Source organism: Misgurnus anguillicaudatus, chromosome 9, assembly GCF_027580225.2.
Source record: "Misgurnus anguillicaudatus chromosome 9, ASM2758022v2, whole genome shotgun sequence".
NCBI classification, from domain to species: domain Eukaryota; kingdom Metazoa; phylum Chordata; class Actinopteri; order Cypriniformes; family Cobitidae; genus Misgurnus; species Misgurnus anguillicaudatus.
The window spans coordinates 16575013-16592304 of NC_073345.2; the positions used below are offsets into that span (position 1 = coordinate 16575013).

General features: G+C 39.2%; 1 protein-coding gene across 11 annotated transcripts in view; it reads left to right on the top strand.

Annotated features, from left to right (window-relative positions):
• nrg2a (neuregulin 2a) overlaps positions 1-17292 on the top strand; it is a 106895-nt gene that overhangs the window by 59150 nt on the left and 30453 nt on the right. For all 11 annotated transcript variants that reach the window (XM_073871182.1, XM_055179194.2, XM_055179190.2 and 8 more), the window contains exon 3: positions 1067-1185. In XM_073871182.1, coding sequence (XP_073727283.1) covers positions 1067-1185 — 119 coding nt within the window. The remainder of the gene's footprint in view (positions 1-1066; positions 1186-17292) is intronic.

The following is a 17292-nucleotide window of genomic DNA, read 5'->3' on the forward strand; positions in this document are numbered from 1 at the left end:
GTATTAGAAAAACAACATTGAAGTAGTTTATATGAAGCTGTAGTGTGCTGTTTTCTGTCCCTTCTGTGTCTGTTGAGGTCACCATTTTTTAGTTAGGTGAATAATCTTAATAGGTTTGCACCTGTGGCAACTGTGGTTAAACATTTCATTCTTACCATTTGGAAATCCATTCAGTCGATCTCGGGGTCTGGCGCTACCACTTTTAGCATAGCTTAGCACAATCCATTTAATTTGATTAGACCATTTTGCATGGCGCTCAAAAATAACCAAAGAGCACAAAAATAACCTTTTAGGATCTTTCACTAGCAGGGGACTATTTTCAGGCGCTGCGTAATATCATTGCGCCTCCTGCAGCCATGTTACGGCAGCACATTACTTGATTATTACGCCAGAATGAGAGTTACGTTTTTAGCCATATCTGCCTAAAATTGCAACTTTTACATTTTCCGTCGGTCTTAGTACACGATGTAACTACAGAAGACTCAAGTTTTAAATAGAAAAAATATCAAAACTCTTTGGTTATATTGAGCGTGATAATGGTCTAATCAGATTCAATGGAAATGCTAAGCTATGCTAAAAGTGGTAGCGCCAGACCCGGAGATCGGCTGAATGAATTCCAAAACGGTAAAACTCAAATGTTTAACTTTAGGAGATCTGGAAAATTAGCATATTTTCAAAAAAAAAACCTGGAGTGTCCCTCTGAAGACACCAAGTGTGCTAGTTTATAATGAAAGTGGGCTTAACATTGTGTCACTTGCATCTGTTTTGTCTGTTTATAGAGTTTAAGGCAAATGCCATCCTGAACAAAATATTTGTGCAAAAACACGTCTCCAAGTGTCCTTTAATAAAATAAAAATGTTTTTTATATTATCATAAACGTCTCGGCACAAAAGATATATTATGTGAAATACAGGCCATTATCGGATGCATTAATCTTGTGATGGAGCGGTGTCTGCGTGATCTCAGAGCACGCAGACTTAGCTTCCCATTGCACAGTGCCTACATACGTGTATATTTGTTTCATGTTTTTATTGTGAAATCCTAACTCTTTATTTTCCTTTTCAAGAAAAAACTCCAAAGTCCAGATCGACAGTGCAAAACTGGAGCATTCTGGGAATTACACATGTGTTGCGGAGAATTTTCTGGGGAAGGACAATGGCACCAGTACTGTGCACGTACAAAGCAGTAAGTACAGCTGTAAATGCTTAAAAATATTATGGCTTATGTTATGTTTTATTCTTTTGCTGACACCCTAGAAAGAAATGTATTGCTCGAAGGTCTTTCAAAGCTCAGAATATGCAATTGGAATCATTGAATTATTTACTCCCTCTACAAAGTTTTTTGTAAAAAAAAAAACTGTAATATCTTTAAAAAAAACTTTTTTGAGATCTATTTAAGGCATGTTGTGATGATTTCTGTCTACACAACTGAAATATAATTGAGATAATAAAATATCCCACTTGTAGTTTTCTTTGCCTATGGAAGCGGATGTGATGAGCGATGAAGCCTGAGGTCTTCATTGCAACATGCTCAAATCAAACAATTGTTTAAATCATGCCCTCCGTGTATCTATAAGTGCATAGTTGGCTGATGTTCCAAGCAAAGGTTTCTCCGGGTACCTATGTGTGGACGTCTGTGTGTGTGTGTGTGTGTGTGGCTGCGGGACGACACGGAGAGCTGCGTGCATGCATGTGTTTGTGTACGTTTCACTCTGATTGTTTGTCGGCATGTCAGGCCCCCCCAACAAGTCTCGCTGTGTCACGGCAGACTTCACACACACAGGTAAAAGGAAGAGGAGGCAAGACCGAGCCCATCAGAAGTGGTGTGGCCCCAGGCTTGGGGAGGGGCGATACACTTCTCACGAGGCAAAAGAAGAGCATGCAACATAGATCAACACTCTGAATGAGGCCGCCACTATTGAAGCACAGAAATGCCCAGGGGAGCAACAAATAAATCCAACAGCTTAGAAAAAGCCTTTACGGAGAATGAATGATATTGTTAGATGATGATTGACCAACAACCAGATAGTCTACTAGTTTTTCTAGTTTTAATATTTTTTGCATGCAATTATTCAAATGCTGTGCATCTTTAGAAGGGATAGTTCATCCAAAAAATGAAAATTCTGTCATTGTTTACTCACTCTCGTGTTGTTACAAACCTGTATACATTTCTTTGTTCTGCTGAACACTGAATGAAGATATTTTGAGAAATCAAACAGTTTGTGAGCCCCATTTACTTTCATAGTATTCTTTTTTCCTACTATGGATGTGAATAGGGCTCAAAAATGGTTTGGTTACAAATATTCTTCAAAATATCTTCCTTCATGTTTATCGGAACAAATAAATTTATACAGGTTTGTAACAACATGAGAGTAAATGATGACACAATTTTTCGTTTTAAAGAAAAACATCACCATTTTCAATATTTTACTATCTTCTTACCTCAACTTAGATGAATTAATACATACCTATCTTTTTTCAATGCATGCACTTTTAATCTTTGTACAGCACTTCGTGAATGTGTTAGCAGTTAGCCCAGCCCCATTCATTCCTATGGCTCCAAACTAATGTTTTATATTGTGCCACCATACTTACTCATGTAACTACTCATGTAACAATCTTTAAATAGGGAAAACATGAAAGTGCTTGGTGGCTTCTAAATTCATCCCTGTTTGGATCCTAAGGAATGAATGGGGCTAGGCTAAATGCTAACACATTCACGAGGTGCTGTACAAAGATTAAAAATGCACGCATTGAAAAAAGATAGGTATGTATTAATTTGTCTAAGTTGAGGTAAAAACATGTTTTCCTTTAAGGTCCCCCACTTTACTTTCATACACCTTTAGACATCTATTGCATTGAACCTCACATTTAAACAAAAACGGCATTCTGTTCCAATCTGTTGCACTCCGTCTAGCTGTATGAATGCAAGAATGTGTTACGTAAACGTCCATTTGGGGTCAGTTGAACTTGGGCTTCCGTAAGACCGATTAGTCTGCTCCAGGCTTTCCAGGCAAATCACAAACTGTTTGGTTTTAAAAACTGTTCCTGAAAAGTTTAATTTATTTTTATCACTAATGTGCTTTTTTTCATGAGGTCATTGGTACAACGGATACTGTACGACGGCTACTGAGCTGTAGCAGCTGCATCCATTTTTTTCAAATCTAAGAGGAAGATTTTGAAAGTCTATAGAAAAAAGACAAGTACTAGGTTGGGAGGTGATGTTAGGGACCGATGCAAAAGAAGGTGAACAGAAAAAGTCATAGATGGAGGGAAAGCCAAAAACAAAGAGAGATAAAGGCAAGGAGACCCAGCTGCTTGCAGACGCAGCTGTTTCAAACCCATTTTACAATGCAGTTGTGGATTGCTCCATAGAGGCATTCAACCAATCGCGTGCTGCCTCTCTGCACAGCAGCCAATCAGGTGCCGGGACTCCTGGGCTGATACTTTTTGTCACTGCTGCACTGACACAGGATTAATCTCTCTCTTTATAAAGGCTGTTTTTCATCACGCGCATCCCTTTTAAACAGCTCCAATAAACACACGCATGCATATTTTGGCTCTTTCAGCAGTAAGTTTAACAAGATAACTGAGCAGAGTAATTGGAGTCATTAATTATAGCTGATCAGGGTGAAAGTTATGACTGTTCGGGGGTGAACGGAGGCTGTCCGGGGAACATGAGAGCGGAGGGAAAGACACCCTGTGACCTTGGAGCAGCAATTAATGAAGACAAACAACAGACAATTTCAGTTCCCGCCCCCTTGCCGTTCCACTCCCGGGGGGCAAGGCGGCTGCATGGCTGCGCAGCGGGAGTATAATAGATGCTCTTTAACCTAATACCACTGTGTGTTCACCTTTTGGTGCCTGTTGCATGGTGGTCGTGTGTATGGGTGTGTTTTTTAAAGCATTGGGGTGTCACAGGTCACCAAATGGGTGAAGCAGGACAAGACAAGGTCAGAAGGTTATGTGTGACTCCATTGTGGACATATACTCGAATGACAAGCAAGCTGCCTGCACAGACAGCAATATTTGTGCAGTGTTGGGTAATTAGTTATTGTATTCTAATTAATTTTCCTTAAAAAGTAAAGTAAGGGTGCGTGTACACCAAAGCTTTTACGCCCGCGGCTGGCGCATATTTTCAATTGTTTTAAATTGAAGCGCAGCGTTTTTCCAAAACAGCCAGCAGCTGGCGAATTTTTTCCGCGCTGAAAGTCGGCGCTCTGCAGTTTTTCTGTGCTCAGCGTTAAGCGTCGAGAGTTGGAAAGATTCAACTTTGTCAATGTCAGTTCTCATACGGCCATCTAATCACAGTGGAGGAGGGGCGGGACAAGTATCACAACAACCAACCGGCTTACAGCTCGAGGATCACAGCTACCAAAGCGCTCAGCTGAAGAAACAGCTGGCATTCGGCATCCTCCTGGCGTTTTCAGACGCGTAAAAAGCTTTGGGGTGTCCCGCCCCTTAGGAATTACTCTTATTTTCCCAGTAATATAATTACAGTTACTTCTGATGTAATTGAACGAAAAAACTGTTTATAGACTGTAGAAGAATTATACATAACGCAATCGTGGATTTAAAGGGGACATTTCACAAAACTTTTTTACGATGTAAAATAAATCTTTGGTGTCCTCAAAGTACGTATGTAAAGTTTTAAAATACCCCATTGATAATTTATCACAACATGTTAAAATTGCCACTTTGTAGGTGTGAGCAAAAATGTGCCGCTATTGGGTGTGCCCTTTAAAATGCAAATGAGTTGATCTCTGCATTAAATGGCAGTGCCGTGTTTGGAGAGTGCAGATTAAGGGGCGGTATTATTATAATAAGATTCCCTTCTGACATCACAATTGGAGTTAAATTTCAATGGCCTATTTTTTCACATGCTTGCAGAAAAAGGTTTACCAAAACTAATACTGGGTTGATCTTTATCACATTTTCTAGCTTGATAGAAGCACTGGGGAGCCAATTATAAAAATTAAACATGGAAGAAGTCAAATTTTCATGATATGTCCAAATTAACATTGAAATGTAAAGTCTACGGTAAAAATGCATGCTTTTTTAATGTATCCTTTTCATTTTAAAAACTTTGGGGAATTAATAAGAATAATGCTAACACTCTTACTATTAACTGGTAGGTTATTAGCATTAATATTACTGAGATATGTTTCTTAAAAAGCACATATTAATTCCTGATCCTGTAAAACCTTATTCTACATCCTTAATCCTACCCAATTCAATACTTAAACTAACAACTGCTTTACTAAAGTATTAATAAGCAGTAATTAGTAGTATATTGGGGCTAAAGTAGTTAATAGTTAGTTTATAGTGAGAAATGGACCTTAAAAAGTGTAACGTGAATAATTTATGCACTTTTATATGATTTATTTGAGCTGTTTCAAATCTATCATTGTATCATTTACTAAATAAAATGTAGAAAGTAATTAGTAATAAGTACAGGGCTCAACATAAAGGACTGCCCGGTGGCCCGGGGCCAGATTGAGAGACGCTCGGGCCAGTGCTTACCATCAGTCACTAAAATATATTTTCTGCCTGTGGTCGTTTGTCTCTATATGTATTCTTATACAAAGTTACGAACCGTCGACACACATTTTAAGTGTTGCGAACGTTAACTTCTCGGCAATGTCATGAGGTTTGTCTTACCTTATTGGTTGTTGTGGACGCTATTGCGTGTGTTGTGTTACATAATTAGAGGGCGCTGCCATCTTAACGTCTTTTTGCTCTACCAGTTAAATCCTGATATAGCTGCAACTATTGATCCTGATAAAAGTATTGTGAAATTACAGAATTAGAGTTTACATTAAAAATTGCCAATTGTCTTAACAAATGATGAATAAAATGCATATACAATTATAGTTGACACTTGTAATATTATTTAAAAAAAATTGGGTGGGGCCAGTGAAAATTTTGGCAGGGCAAGTAAAAACCTAAACCACTGGCACAACCAGGCCAGTATAAAAATGATTTGCATTGAGCCCTGAAGTAATCCTTTTTGGAGAGAGTAATTTGTACAGTAATCTAAATGCATGGTTGATGATGTAATTAGTAACTAATAATTTGTTACATTTTTGAGTAACTTACCCAACACTGTATTTGTGTTACAAATGAATTGTTTGAATGCAACCTGATTGATAATGTCAGTGTATATACACAGTAGTCTACACAGTGTGTGTTATCATTTACATCATTTCCAGAATAAAAAAATAAAATCAACATGAAATTATGTTTACAGACACTTTAAGTTATGTAATCAGAATGTGAAACAGAATATTCAGTGAGAAAAATGTAGGGTTGAACTTGGATGGGTTTTATCCATTGCACCATGATTGGCTCATTGCATACTAGAATAAGGATGGGCAGAGCTAAAGCAAAATAGAAAAGATTGGACACATGCACTTTATTTATTGACAGGCGGTGTATGTTATTATGTTATGGAAGATTACAAACAAAACCGTTTTTCCGGGGTCTACGTGCATTGATGAATTTTGCATACCAGATGTGTATAAATATAATGAGGAAGTTAATCGGGTTCATTTTCATTTCATGTAAACAGAGTGCTAGATGGGGATTCCCTGTTTTCAACCCGTTTGAAGAGGGGTTTGTTTCAGTGAGCACGCGATGCACATTGCGTGTGTGTTTGTGTGTGTGTGTGTGTAGGACTTCGGAGAAAAGTTTACAATTTGAGACTTTTTGCAGGCTTTGTTTGCATAACACCTCCGGCAGTTGCACACATGGATTGTATTTTCAATTTTGACCTCTTATTTCAGTTTTGGGAAAATGAAATTTGCAAGTCTGGAACTCTGCCAAATGTTCAGTTACACACGATCAGACCAAATTTAATCTCATCAGAATCATAGATATTAGTGGACTCCAACTTGTGTTGGACATGGATGGTTTGACAGTAGTAGAGAAATGGGGGCTGTCCCTTCTAGATTTTCTGTCCGTCATATAAAAATCACATCCCTAGAGGGCGCTGCTTACAGCAACAGAGTAAATGAGCATGAGATGAGAGGAATGTGTTTGATGGAAAACGCAGCTGGACGGCCAATTGTTCCAACCTCATCAGTCATGCTGGGGCCCACCAGCAGAAATCCCTCCATGTCTCTCTTTCTCTCTTACCCACCCCTGTGAAGCTCCTCACACCTGCCCCTGTGATGAAAACCAATCCATTGGTGCTTAACTCCACTAATGTAAACCATCACTTATCTTTAATGTCGGATTTGAGTTCCATGCGTTGGCAAGCACCAGCGTCAAACTGTGGATAACCACGTTGGCCCTCTGTTTCGGGACTGCATCTTTCATCTGCCGCCTGGAATACCTCGAAAGCACCATTCGCTTCCTGTCACGTTCTCTAGTTCCCACCCTTTCTTTATTTCCCTCTCTCGTATTGTTGCAAAAAACCCAGCCGTTTTCTCTGTCAGCCCGAGCGACAAGATTAACTGGGCTTAAAGGACGCTAGAAATCTTTTTCGGATGTTGGCAGTGACTGTGCTAGAATGTCAAGTACCTGTAAGGGAATTGAAAGCATTGATCGGTGCGGGTGAACGGTTGGGGACTTGTCCGGGAGATTCATGGAAAGCCCACTGTATTTACAGTCCAGCACGCATGACTGGTGACAACGGCCCTAATTCAGCACAAACAGGATGTCTTTACATATTGTAAACACATCAAAAAACTACACGCTGCCAGAGAGCCCAAATAGCTCGGTTGTTTCGATTTCCACATGTTTTATGGGTTGATTTTCGAAATGGTTGTGCCAATTTTACGCACAAAAAGTTGTCTCTTATTCATCACCCGCAATCCAGTTTATGCAGACTGAAAGCTTTCTTCAATAAAGTGTTGCTCTCTTCTCCACAAATCTAGATCCCACAACAGTCCTACAAGATCAGGAATTAGCCAATTGTATTTTCTCTTTCATTTTGGCTTGTTACCTGATTGTTCATCACATGCTTAAACAATGCATACATGCGTGCAAATAAACAACACTATTAGCAGCCGCAATTCACTTTTAGTGAATGCCTCACATAATTGGGGATTTGTGAGCTTAAGGTGTGTGTGCACGGATGTTGAGTCAAAAGGAGTGTGTACGTGAGTATGTTTTTTCTTGGAAGTGTGTTTTCTATTATGATGATAGTCAAACTGTGACCTTTGACATTGAGGTCAGATTCTTTAGGCCTTTTAGCTTGATGTGCGCAATGCTAGTTGATCTCTTTGCCCTTTGGATCCGCGTCTTTGGTCACATAAGGAATACATATATTTCCCATTCACGCCCGCTTTTAAAGGTGTTACTCTTTGTAGGTACACAAGCTGTCATTCAACCCCCCCAATTGTATGACTTTCCATGTCACATGTTGCTGGTGGTCTTGCCCGCAGTATTCATTACTTCATTAAGTGTGTTTGGGTGGGGATAGCCCCTCTGTTTTCCCCATCATACCGGATGCTGTAAATGTGGGTGTGTGAATGTGTGCTTATGTGGGGTGGATTTTCTGCAGCTGGCTGTGACCGTCAGAGCTGGTGTGAGGGGTGCAGTGGGTTGGTGCTGCTGTTTCTGGGTGGGGTCAACCCCGGATCTGAAGCGCCACATCGTGCGATCGCTCTCTGTCTGCCAGCTCGCACCAAAGCCCCGATGCCGCGATTTCACACCCACTGGTTTGCGAGGGCGGCCGTGTGTTAGGGCTGACAACTGGTATTGGGGAAAAGTCCAGAGGTGGGGTATCACTCCACACCAGCGGTGTATGTGTGTGTGTTTTAGCAGTGTAGATGCATTCGGAGAAAGATGGGGTTGCCCCTATGAGTGCCTGCAGAGGAAGCCGGGAGGGATCGAGCAGAATTTGGACGAGCCTCCGATGGACCCAGATGTTTCTGTCTGTCCACTGCCTGTGTTTCTGGTGTCTGTGTGTCAGGGGCAGAGCGTGGGGCTTGTGTCCGGTGTCGAGCGCAGCGCAGGGCTTGGGTTCTCTCCGGAACAGCCATCCCCACGCCGCTCTCCGAGGCCCTGCTGTAGAGGAGCGTGTGGTGGAAAAGCCCTCTTCCTCGTGCCTGCCCTACTGCTACTTCTGCTGGGATTTGGAGCCTGCTTGCTGCTTCTCCGTCGTGCTTTGATACAAGGTGCCAGCCGCAACAGGGAACCAGACTGGTTGGATCTCCTCAGGGGGGACGATGAGGAGGAAGGCCTTATTGCCCACGATGCTCCTTGGACACACGCCACTACCGCAAGCAGCATCGTTTCATCCACCCGCTGGTTCCAGGAGACTCTGCCCACACTCAGCCCTGGCACCGAGCCTACTTCCAGCACGGCGAGCACCCTTGCCCTCACCTTTGCGACCAGCAGCGCCCCACCCCCTCTGGGTAAGTGCCCCGAGCCTTACTTGTTTACACACGCGTCCTGTTGTGCAATCGCATGCAATAGCGCTCTTTGATTTCTCCCGGAGTCGTGATTGTGGAGGACAAGACCAGGCACATCAGCTATGCAGCAGGAAGCAGGCAATAGAGAAGAAAAATAAAGACCTGTTAATGAAAAGGGAAGAATACAGGATAGAGTTCACAGTTGGCTTCTTTTATTCTTGCATTTTTCACCACTTCTTCTGTCTTTTTTTGTTTTGGTGCAGAGTATCTCTCATTTTGCCTTTATGTAAAACTGGAAGTTTGTAGTTGGGGTTCGTGGCTCTTAAATAAGGCTTTTGGAGCATTAGCAACGTTTTGTTTACAAGTCAAGACATTTGGTGTTTTGTCTGTTCTTAACAGTGCTATCTTTGAACTGCAAATGCTATGTGTAATTGGCTTACCTGGCGGTTCCCTTACCGGTCTTACGGTGTCATTGAGGACTTACTTCAATGTTACATTTTAACACCGTGCATCGGACTTTTATTCCACTAATTGTTCTTTTGAATACGTCAGTTTTGAAAAGATTTAAGTAAACATCCGAAAACCGGATCACTTTATAAATCGAAGCGCTCCAGGGAAAGTTCTGTTTCCTAACAGACGTGTCTTTTGTTGTTGGTGTGTGTCACTGCAGTTAATGCAAACATGTAAAGCCACGCTGAAGGCTTTAAAAAGATAATAGATTACACAGGGCCTTTAAAACACTGAAGAATGCAACCGCACCACAGCTGTGTTCCACATTCATCACACACACACATTTGTTTTACCACAAATTTCTACAAGGTCTCTCTGAACAGGGAATTACGTAAACTGTAAAATTACTGTTTGCACATGAGGATTATGTGTTACCTTTAAGGATTATGTGTTACCTTGGGGGACCGTAATATAAAATAGCTGTGCCTGCATGTAAGAATCTCCCAAATCTTTAATATATTATATAAGGTGTATATAAGTTGTTCTTCACCCTTGCTGTTGTGCAAGTGCACTAGACAGACAGACAATTAAAACAACAACGTCATCTGGTGCCCTGTGGTGTGCCAAATCTGTTGCTACAAAACAGACAGTGTGATCGCTTTTATCTTTACTTGCCCTAGGCCATAAGATTTTGTTAAGAGACTTAATTAATGCAGAAGTGCATGTAATATTGAGAAGATCTCTCTGAATGCTATGCTCTTTTAAACCAAAAGGTGGTTTCACATAATAGAAAACACTCCAAAGCTTTGAGATTGCATGCAAAAATTGACCTTTTGTGCAGTGATGGGATCCCCCTTTCCAGCTGAAATAAGAGACATCCCCAGTATGAGGGGGTTAAGACATTGTGTTGGCATAAGACTTTGACCGTAGCCATCAAGCATCATTTGTCAATCCCTTGCAAGCTTGTTTAACTTTGCAATATTTGGCTCTGAAACTACCAATGGGCACATCAGTAATGTGCATGTAATTTAAACGGACAGATATGTTTTGTTGCCACACCTCAAATAGGTCTCCAAATTAAGAAAAACGGCACAATGCCACAACCACTCATTGGACGTCCCTCCACCCATGGAATTACTTGGACTGTTTGCACTCGGTTAATAAAGTACTAAAGTAGAAAAAAGAAAGTACTTTCAGCAACATGGACCTCTCCTTTCATTTTTATGACTTTCCTAGAACCCTTTGGAGAGCATGGAAAGATAGACATGTTTATGAAGCTATCCAGATGGCCCCATTTTGCCCCCACCCAGGCCCTCCTTTCAGTTCCTTGGCCATGAAGGATTAATCAAACTCAGGGCTACGCTCGCCGGCCAAAGCCTTGGGTTTTGGGGCTGGAGAAAGTTGACCTCTCGTGGGACCTGTTGGCCGGAGTGGAACTTGCTTCGTGCTCGGCATGAAGAACTTGAACTTGGCCTGTAGCGTGGTAAATGGACGTTACACTGTTGACTAAGTAATGCGAGATTGGATATGCAGGTATCATCGAGGACATTAACTTTGTTAGGTTGGAATGCTTTGTTGATCATTTAGCGTGAACTGTGTCACGATTATGCAAAGTCTGTTTTAGCTTAGCAGCATTTCTACCAACTAAACCGCTGTAGACCGCATTGTGCTCACGTTAATGAAAGTGGCACAGCCATTAGGGACCCTGCCTGGAAGCATCTTATTTTCTGCTTAGTGGCTCAATCCAGATTATATTAAGGGTCTTTTTACATGACAGAGACTTGGTCCATAGACTTTGGTTAAGTTTTTAAACACAAGGTTGGATGGATGCGTGCAGTTGCTTTACATTCCTCCTCCTCCCCCTCGCTCTCTCCCTGGCACACGCTGCCTCAGCAGGTATTTACTGAGCTCTCCTAGATCTCCGGCAGAGTTGATTGGATCCTTTGTAACACAAGGGAATATTGTACAGGCGTGTAACTGTCAGAGCTCAATTATTGATGGAAAGATTTTGAAGTGTATCACTAGACCAGAGGCATAAACATGACAAACATTGGCACAGTTACCCTACAGGCTGCTGACACCCAGTCGTCCTATCATAACAGTTTTGAAAAAACGTTGGAATAGCATTCAGTTTATCTGACTGTCAGTTATAAGCTAAACTGTGGAGAAAAGGTAAATAAATGCTCCTTAGCTGTCACTGGGGTGGTACCCTTTCAAAAAGTTCACATTTGTACCTGAAGAAGTGCATATTGGTACTAAATGTATGCATATCTGTACCTAAATGGACCTTTTTAAAGGGTACAGCCCAAGTGACAGCTTAGGACTTTTTCTTGACCAAAAATTGTCAAATCTCAGAATAGCTTGGTATATAGCTGGGTTTTTACCTGGTTTAAGCTGGTCTAGCCTCACCTTGGTTAGATTTGCTGGTCTAACAACTAATGGGATTCCCGGCTAAGGTGGTCTTCAGCTGGTCTCCCATCACTGCATCCAGGGGGCCCGAGTTTTGTTGAACAGGTTGTCATTATCGGTCATGTGGGATAAACAGACACAGAGACGTGCTAAAACTCTCAGCAGGCATGGAGAAGGGTGGGTGGCAGGGAACACGCACCTCCCAGCAACCTGCTGGATTTCTGCCAGCCCCTATGCGTGTTTTGCAACTCCAAGAAGTGCTATTGAAGTTTATACTGTATGTTGATATTGTTTCCTTCTCTTCCAATTGAATGCCATACAGCTGAGTAAATCTCGAAACATAAACATTTAAAAATGCACCATGGCTACGTTTAGTCAATGCTGTGGTATGGGTGGGTGGTGCATGATGCATACAAATCTGAGCTGCGTCATGGCCCAATGTACATTTTTCTCATCCGCTGTCTGTCAAATACGTTGACAGTGAAGTGTAAGCAGAATGGTATGCAGAAACAGCAATTTGTAACATGTAGCTAACCCAATACAGCGACTTTCACTTAACAATAACATGAGATTGGAAAGGGACGGTCTGTTTTTAGCCAACAACAAACAGAAAACAAACCTGGTTTAAACATTTATTATTTTTCCAATTTGGGGATGTTAGTGGTGCCAACTTCAGCTATAAACCAAAAACCTCATAAACAACAAAAAGCATGAGTGATTTTTAAATTTAATTTCAGGTTTCGTAACTTGACAACATGAGATTGTAAATTGCCAAAGTGTTGAAAACGGCAAATAAAACAAGTAAATAAACTCGGCTCGGTAAACATCTGACATGAACTCATGTCATGCAACCCCAACACGAGCAAATGTTACTGATTTTCATCGCTGTCTGTTGTAGGCATATTAAATTCAACAAACTGGCACAAGATGTTCTGTCTAGCGCTCCAGAGCCACACAATGTGATTTTTGCTTATATACAACAAACACACAGCCTGACTAGACATGCACTTTTATAAACATGACCGTCCTTAAACAAGAAAGTTCATAAACTCTCTGATATCCAAACCTTGGCGGTCCTCTGTGACCCGATCTGGTAACGTAAGTATTGCCAGATCATGTCCGATATCAGAGAGGTCCCTAATACGACTTGTTTCACATCTGTTAACATTCTTTCGTTTTGGCCCGCTAGAGTCGGGTGTTTCATGGGGTTGCTGTGGGCTCACAATGAGCTGTTACTCATGGGATAACCACAGGACTGCTGGGACAAGAGCTTCCCTGTATCACACTTGTTTCATTTGCACAAAAAACTAAAGAAAACAAAGGTGGCATAGTTTGTATTCAGTTGAATTTCTGTCTGGGCTGTCTGTTATCTAAGGCCTGAGGCTATACTGAAGACAATTCCAGCTAGGATTAATTTGTACACTTTTTGCTAAATTTTAAACAACACAGTCTTCAATCATGACTCAATGCAAAGATGAACTGAGAATAAAGGTTTTGTGCTTTATGAAATGACATTAATTTCAGTGAACGCTGCAGTCCTTGAGGATTGTCATTGCGTACAAAACTCTCAAAGGACATTATTACTGTAAATATACAGTATTAATGATATGGCTCTGATGGCATTATCCTACACTGCAAAAAATAACTTTTTCAGTAGAAATATCTAAAAATTCTAAGATGTATTTTCTTGATGAGCAAAATGACCTAGGAAAATAAGTCTAGTTTATAGACAAAAAATATAAAATTTAAGCGAATTTGTGCTTAAAACAAGCAAAAATATTTCCCAATGGGATGAGAAAAAAATCTTAAAATAAGTTTTCTTTTTCTTAAACACTTAATTGAAGCAAAATTTTCTCACCCCATTGGCAGATATTTTTTCTTTGTTTTAAGCACAAATTTACGGAGCCCCTAAAGGGACATGGAGCAAAAATTAAATAAAGTTTAGAAGAGTACGCGAAATTAAACGTAAAAAGAAAATTCTGCACATGAAGGTTTCTCGTGTGAGCACATGAAAGTTTCACGTGAGCACACGAAACTAAGCTTTAGATTTTTTTGACTCCAATGTCACCTTAGGGGCTCAGTATAATTTTCATTTAAATTGTATATTTTTTGTATAAAAACTAGACTTATTTTCTTAGGTCATTTTGCACATCAAGAAAATACATCTTGATTGAAGAATTTTTAGACATTTCTACTGAAAACAAGACAACAATGCTAAGTAAGAAAGTCAGTTTTTGCAGTGTTTTGCAGTTCTCAACCTTTTTCACTTTAAGGCCCCCTTTTGCCTTACAGAATATTTGAGCCCCCACCCCCCATTCACTTTATTTCTACCTAATAAAATTTGCCACACTGCAAAAAAAAGATTTTCAAGAAAAACAATTCTTAGTATTTTTGTCTTGTTTTCAGTAAAAATATCTAAAAATTCTTAAATTAAGATGTTTTTTCTTGATGAGCAAAACAACTCAAGAAAATAAGTCTAGTTTTTAGTCCAAAAATATCAAATTTAAGTGAATTTGTGCATAAAACAAGCAAAGAAATCTGCCAATGGGGTAAGCAAATTTTTTCTAGAATTTTTCCAGAATTTTTCTAGAATTTTTCTAGAATTTTTCTAGAATTTAGTGTTTAAGAAAAATGGTCAAGAATTTTTTGCTTACCCCATTGGCAGATTTCTTTGCTTGATTTATGGTCTAAAAACTAGACTTATTTTCTTGGGTCGTTTTGCTTATCAAGAAAAGGCATCTTAATTTAAGAATTTTTACTGAAAAAAAGACAAAAATACTAAGAAAAGTTTTTCTTGAAAATCATTTTTTGCATTGTTGAGCTTGGCATGACTAGACAGATGTATATGTATTACAAAAATAACTAAACATTAAGAAATATATTGATTTTGTTCTTATTTTAATGCTTTTCTGGTGTTATTTTGAATAGCTTTAAATCATCTTAAGGCCCCCTTGAAAATCTGTTGAGGCCCCCCTGGGGTCCCCGGCCCCCTGGTTGAGAAACATTATCCTAATGCATACAAATAAGCCAAAATCAACAGTTTCAATGCTTAGTTGCATTAGATTACCAAAACCAGTGGTATTCATGTTAAAAAAGAAAAAAAATTCACCTAAAGATGTTTATTAGGTTTTAAATGATACAATAAAAGATATGCTGTTGAAATTTTAAACAAAGTATTTGGACACCTTTTGGTTGTAAAACTTAATTAAACAAGTCCATAGTGGTGTGTAAAGTACACCTGTGGTTACTCTGCTAGGACACCTTTGTGAACTTGACAAAAATAACTTCACACTTCCACAAAGTGTCACCCTGAGATCAGCTGCTAAAAAGTATGGCAAAAGTGGCTAAAGAAAAGTATTGTTAGTTTTGAGGTGCAAAATCCTTTACTTGCATTTACTAAATCAACTGCGAATCAAATTCATACATATTTGAGGTATAATGGTCACACTGCAAAAAATTACTTTCTTACTTAGTATTTTTGTCTTGTTTTCAGTAAAAATATAAAAAAATTCTTAAATTAGGATGTATTTTTTTGTTGAGCAAAATGACCTAGGAAAATACGTCTAGTTTTTAGACAAAAATAAATAAATAAAAAATTTAAGCAAATTCGTGCTTCTAACAAGTAAAAACATCTGCCAATGGAATAAAAAAAAATTTCTTGAATGTGTTTATGAAAAAGTAAACTTATTTCAAGAAAATTTTTCTTATTCCATTGCCAGATTTTTTTTACTTGTTTCAAGCACTAATTTACTTAAAGTTTATATTTTTTTGTCTAAAAACTAGACTTATTTCCTAGGTCATTTTGCTCATTATCAAGAAAAATTTAAATGTAAGAATTTTTAGATATTTTTAATGAAAAGACAAAAACACCAAGTAAAAAAGTTGTTTATTATTTTCAAGAAAAACATTCTATAATTTTTGTCTTGTTTTCAGTAAAAATATCTAAACATTCTTAAATTAAGATGCTTTTTCTTGATGAGCAAAACGACCCAAGAAAATAAGTCTAGTTTTTAGACAGAAAAAATATCAAATTTAAGTGATTTTGTGCATAAAACAAGCAAAAAAATCTTGAACATTTTTCTTAAACACTTAATTCGAGAAAAAATCAAGAAAAATGTGCTTTTTTTCTTGAAAATATTTTTTTGCAGTGTGGTCATCAGTGAAAATATGTGAAAACAAGTTTAAAATGAGATGAAAATTTGAAATTAGGGTTAAAAAATGTAAGTATACATGCACTAACCAGCTAAATGAACTCGAAGAGCACTTACTGCAACAGTAAATGTAATTTCAATGTAAAAAATATTTGTAATACCTGTCAACTGTATGTATGTTTTATTGACCATAGCGTGCCAATTCATCAAATGATAGAATGTTGTTATAACTGTCCATATGTCCAAATGTAGTAAGATTATAACACATATTATGCATTTTTAAAGAGCCTTGGACTGCAATATTAAAGTTATGCTGTAAAATCCCGGTAAGGTACAGCAGATTGCAACAGTCTGCTACGTCTGCCATGACCCAGCACTTATCACTGACCTGCAATTTTCAAAATTTCGCTGTGCAAAATGGGTTCAAAAAATATGTAGCTGGCATGCTTGCACATCATTTCTTTCAGTAAATCAGGCAGTAAAACAACACAGACACATGGCCCATGAGGTTACGTGTAATCTATGAGAGTAAGCAGCGTTAAGTTTGTGGTCTTCGTTTAATGGCTTCAAACCTCCAGACCCAAGTTCTAGGTTCCCTTCCAAAGCACAGTCCTGGTTATTTTCAACCTCACGTCTATGTACCGCCTGTGTGGCTTTGTAAATTACCAGGAAACATGTTTACAGTACATACTGTATATTTGCAGATAGTATTGCAGATAGTGGGAAACGACAGCAAACCACATGTGCCGTGCACAGACAATAGGTTGTAAATATTGTTTTAATTACAGAAATGATAAATGGGGTTGTGCTGGTGAAGCGATGCCAGGACTGTTGGAGGGGTGCCATTTGTTGCTTTTGCTTCAGTACAGATGTTATATTGTTGTCTGATCAGGCAGAACGAAATAAACACGCTGGGCGTTC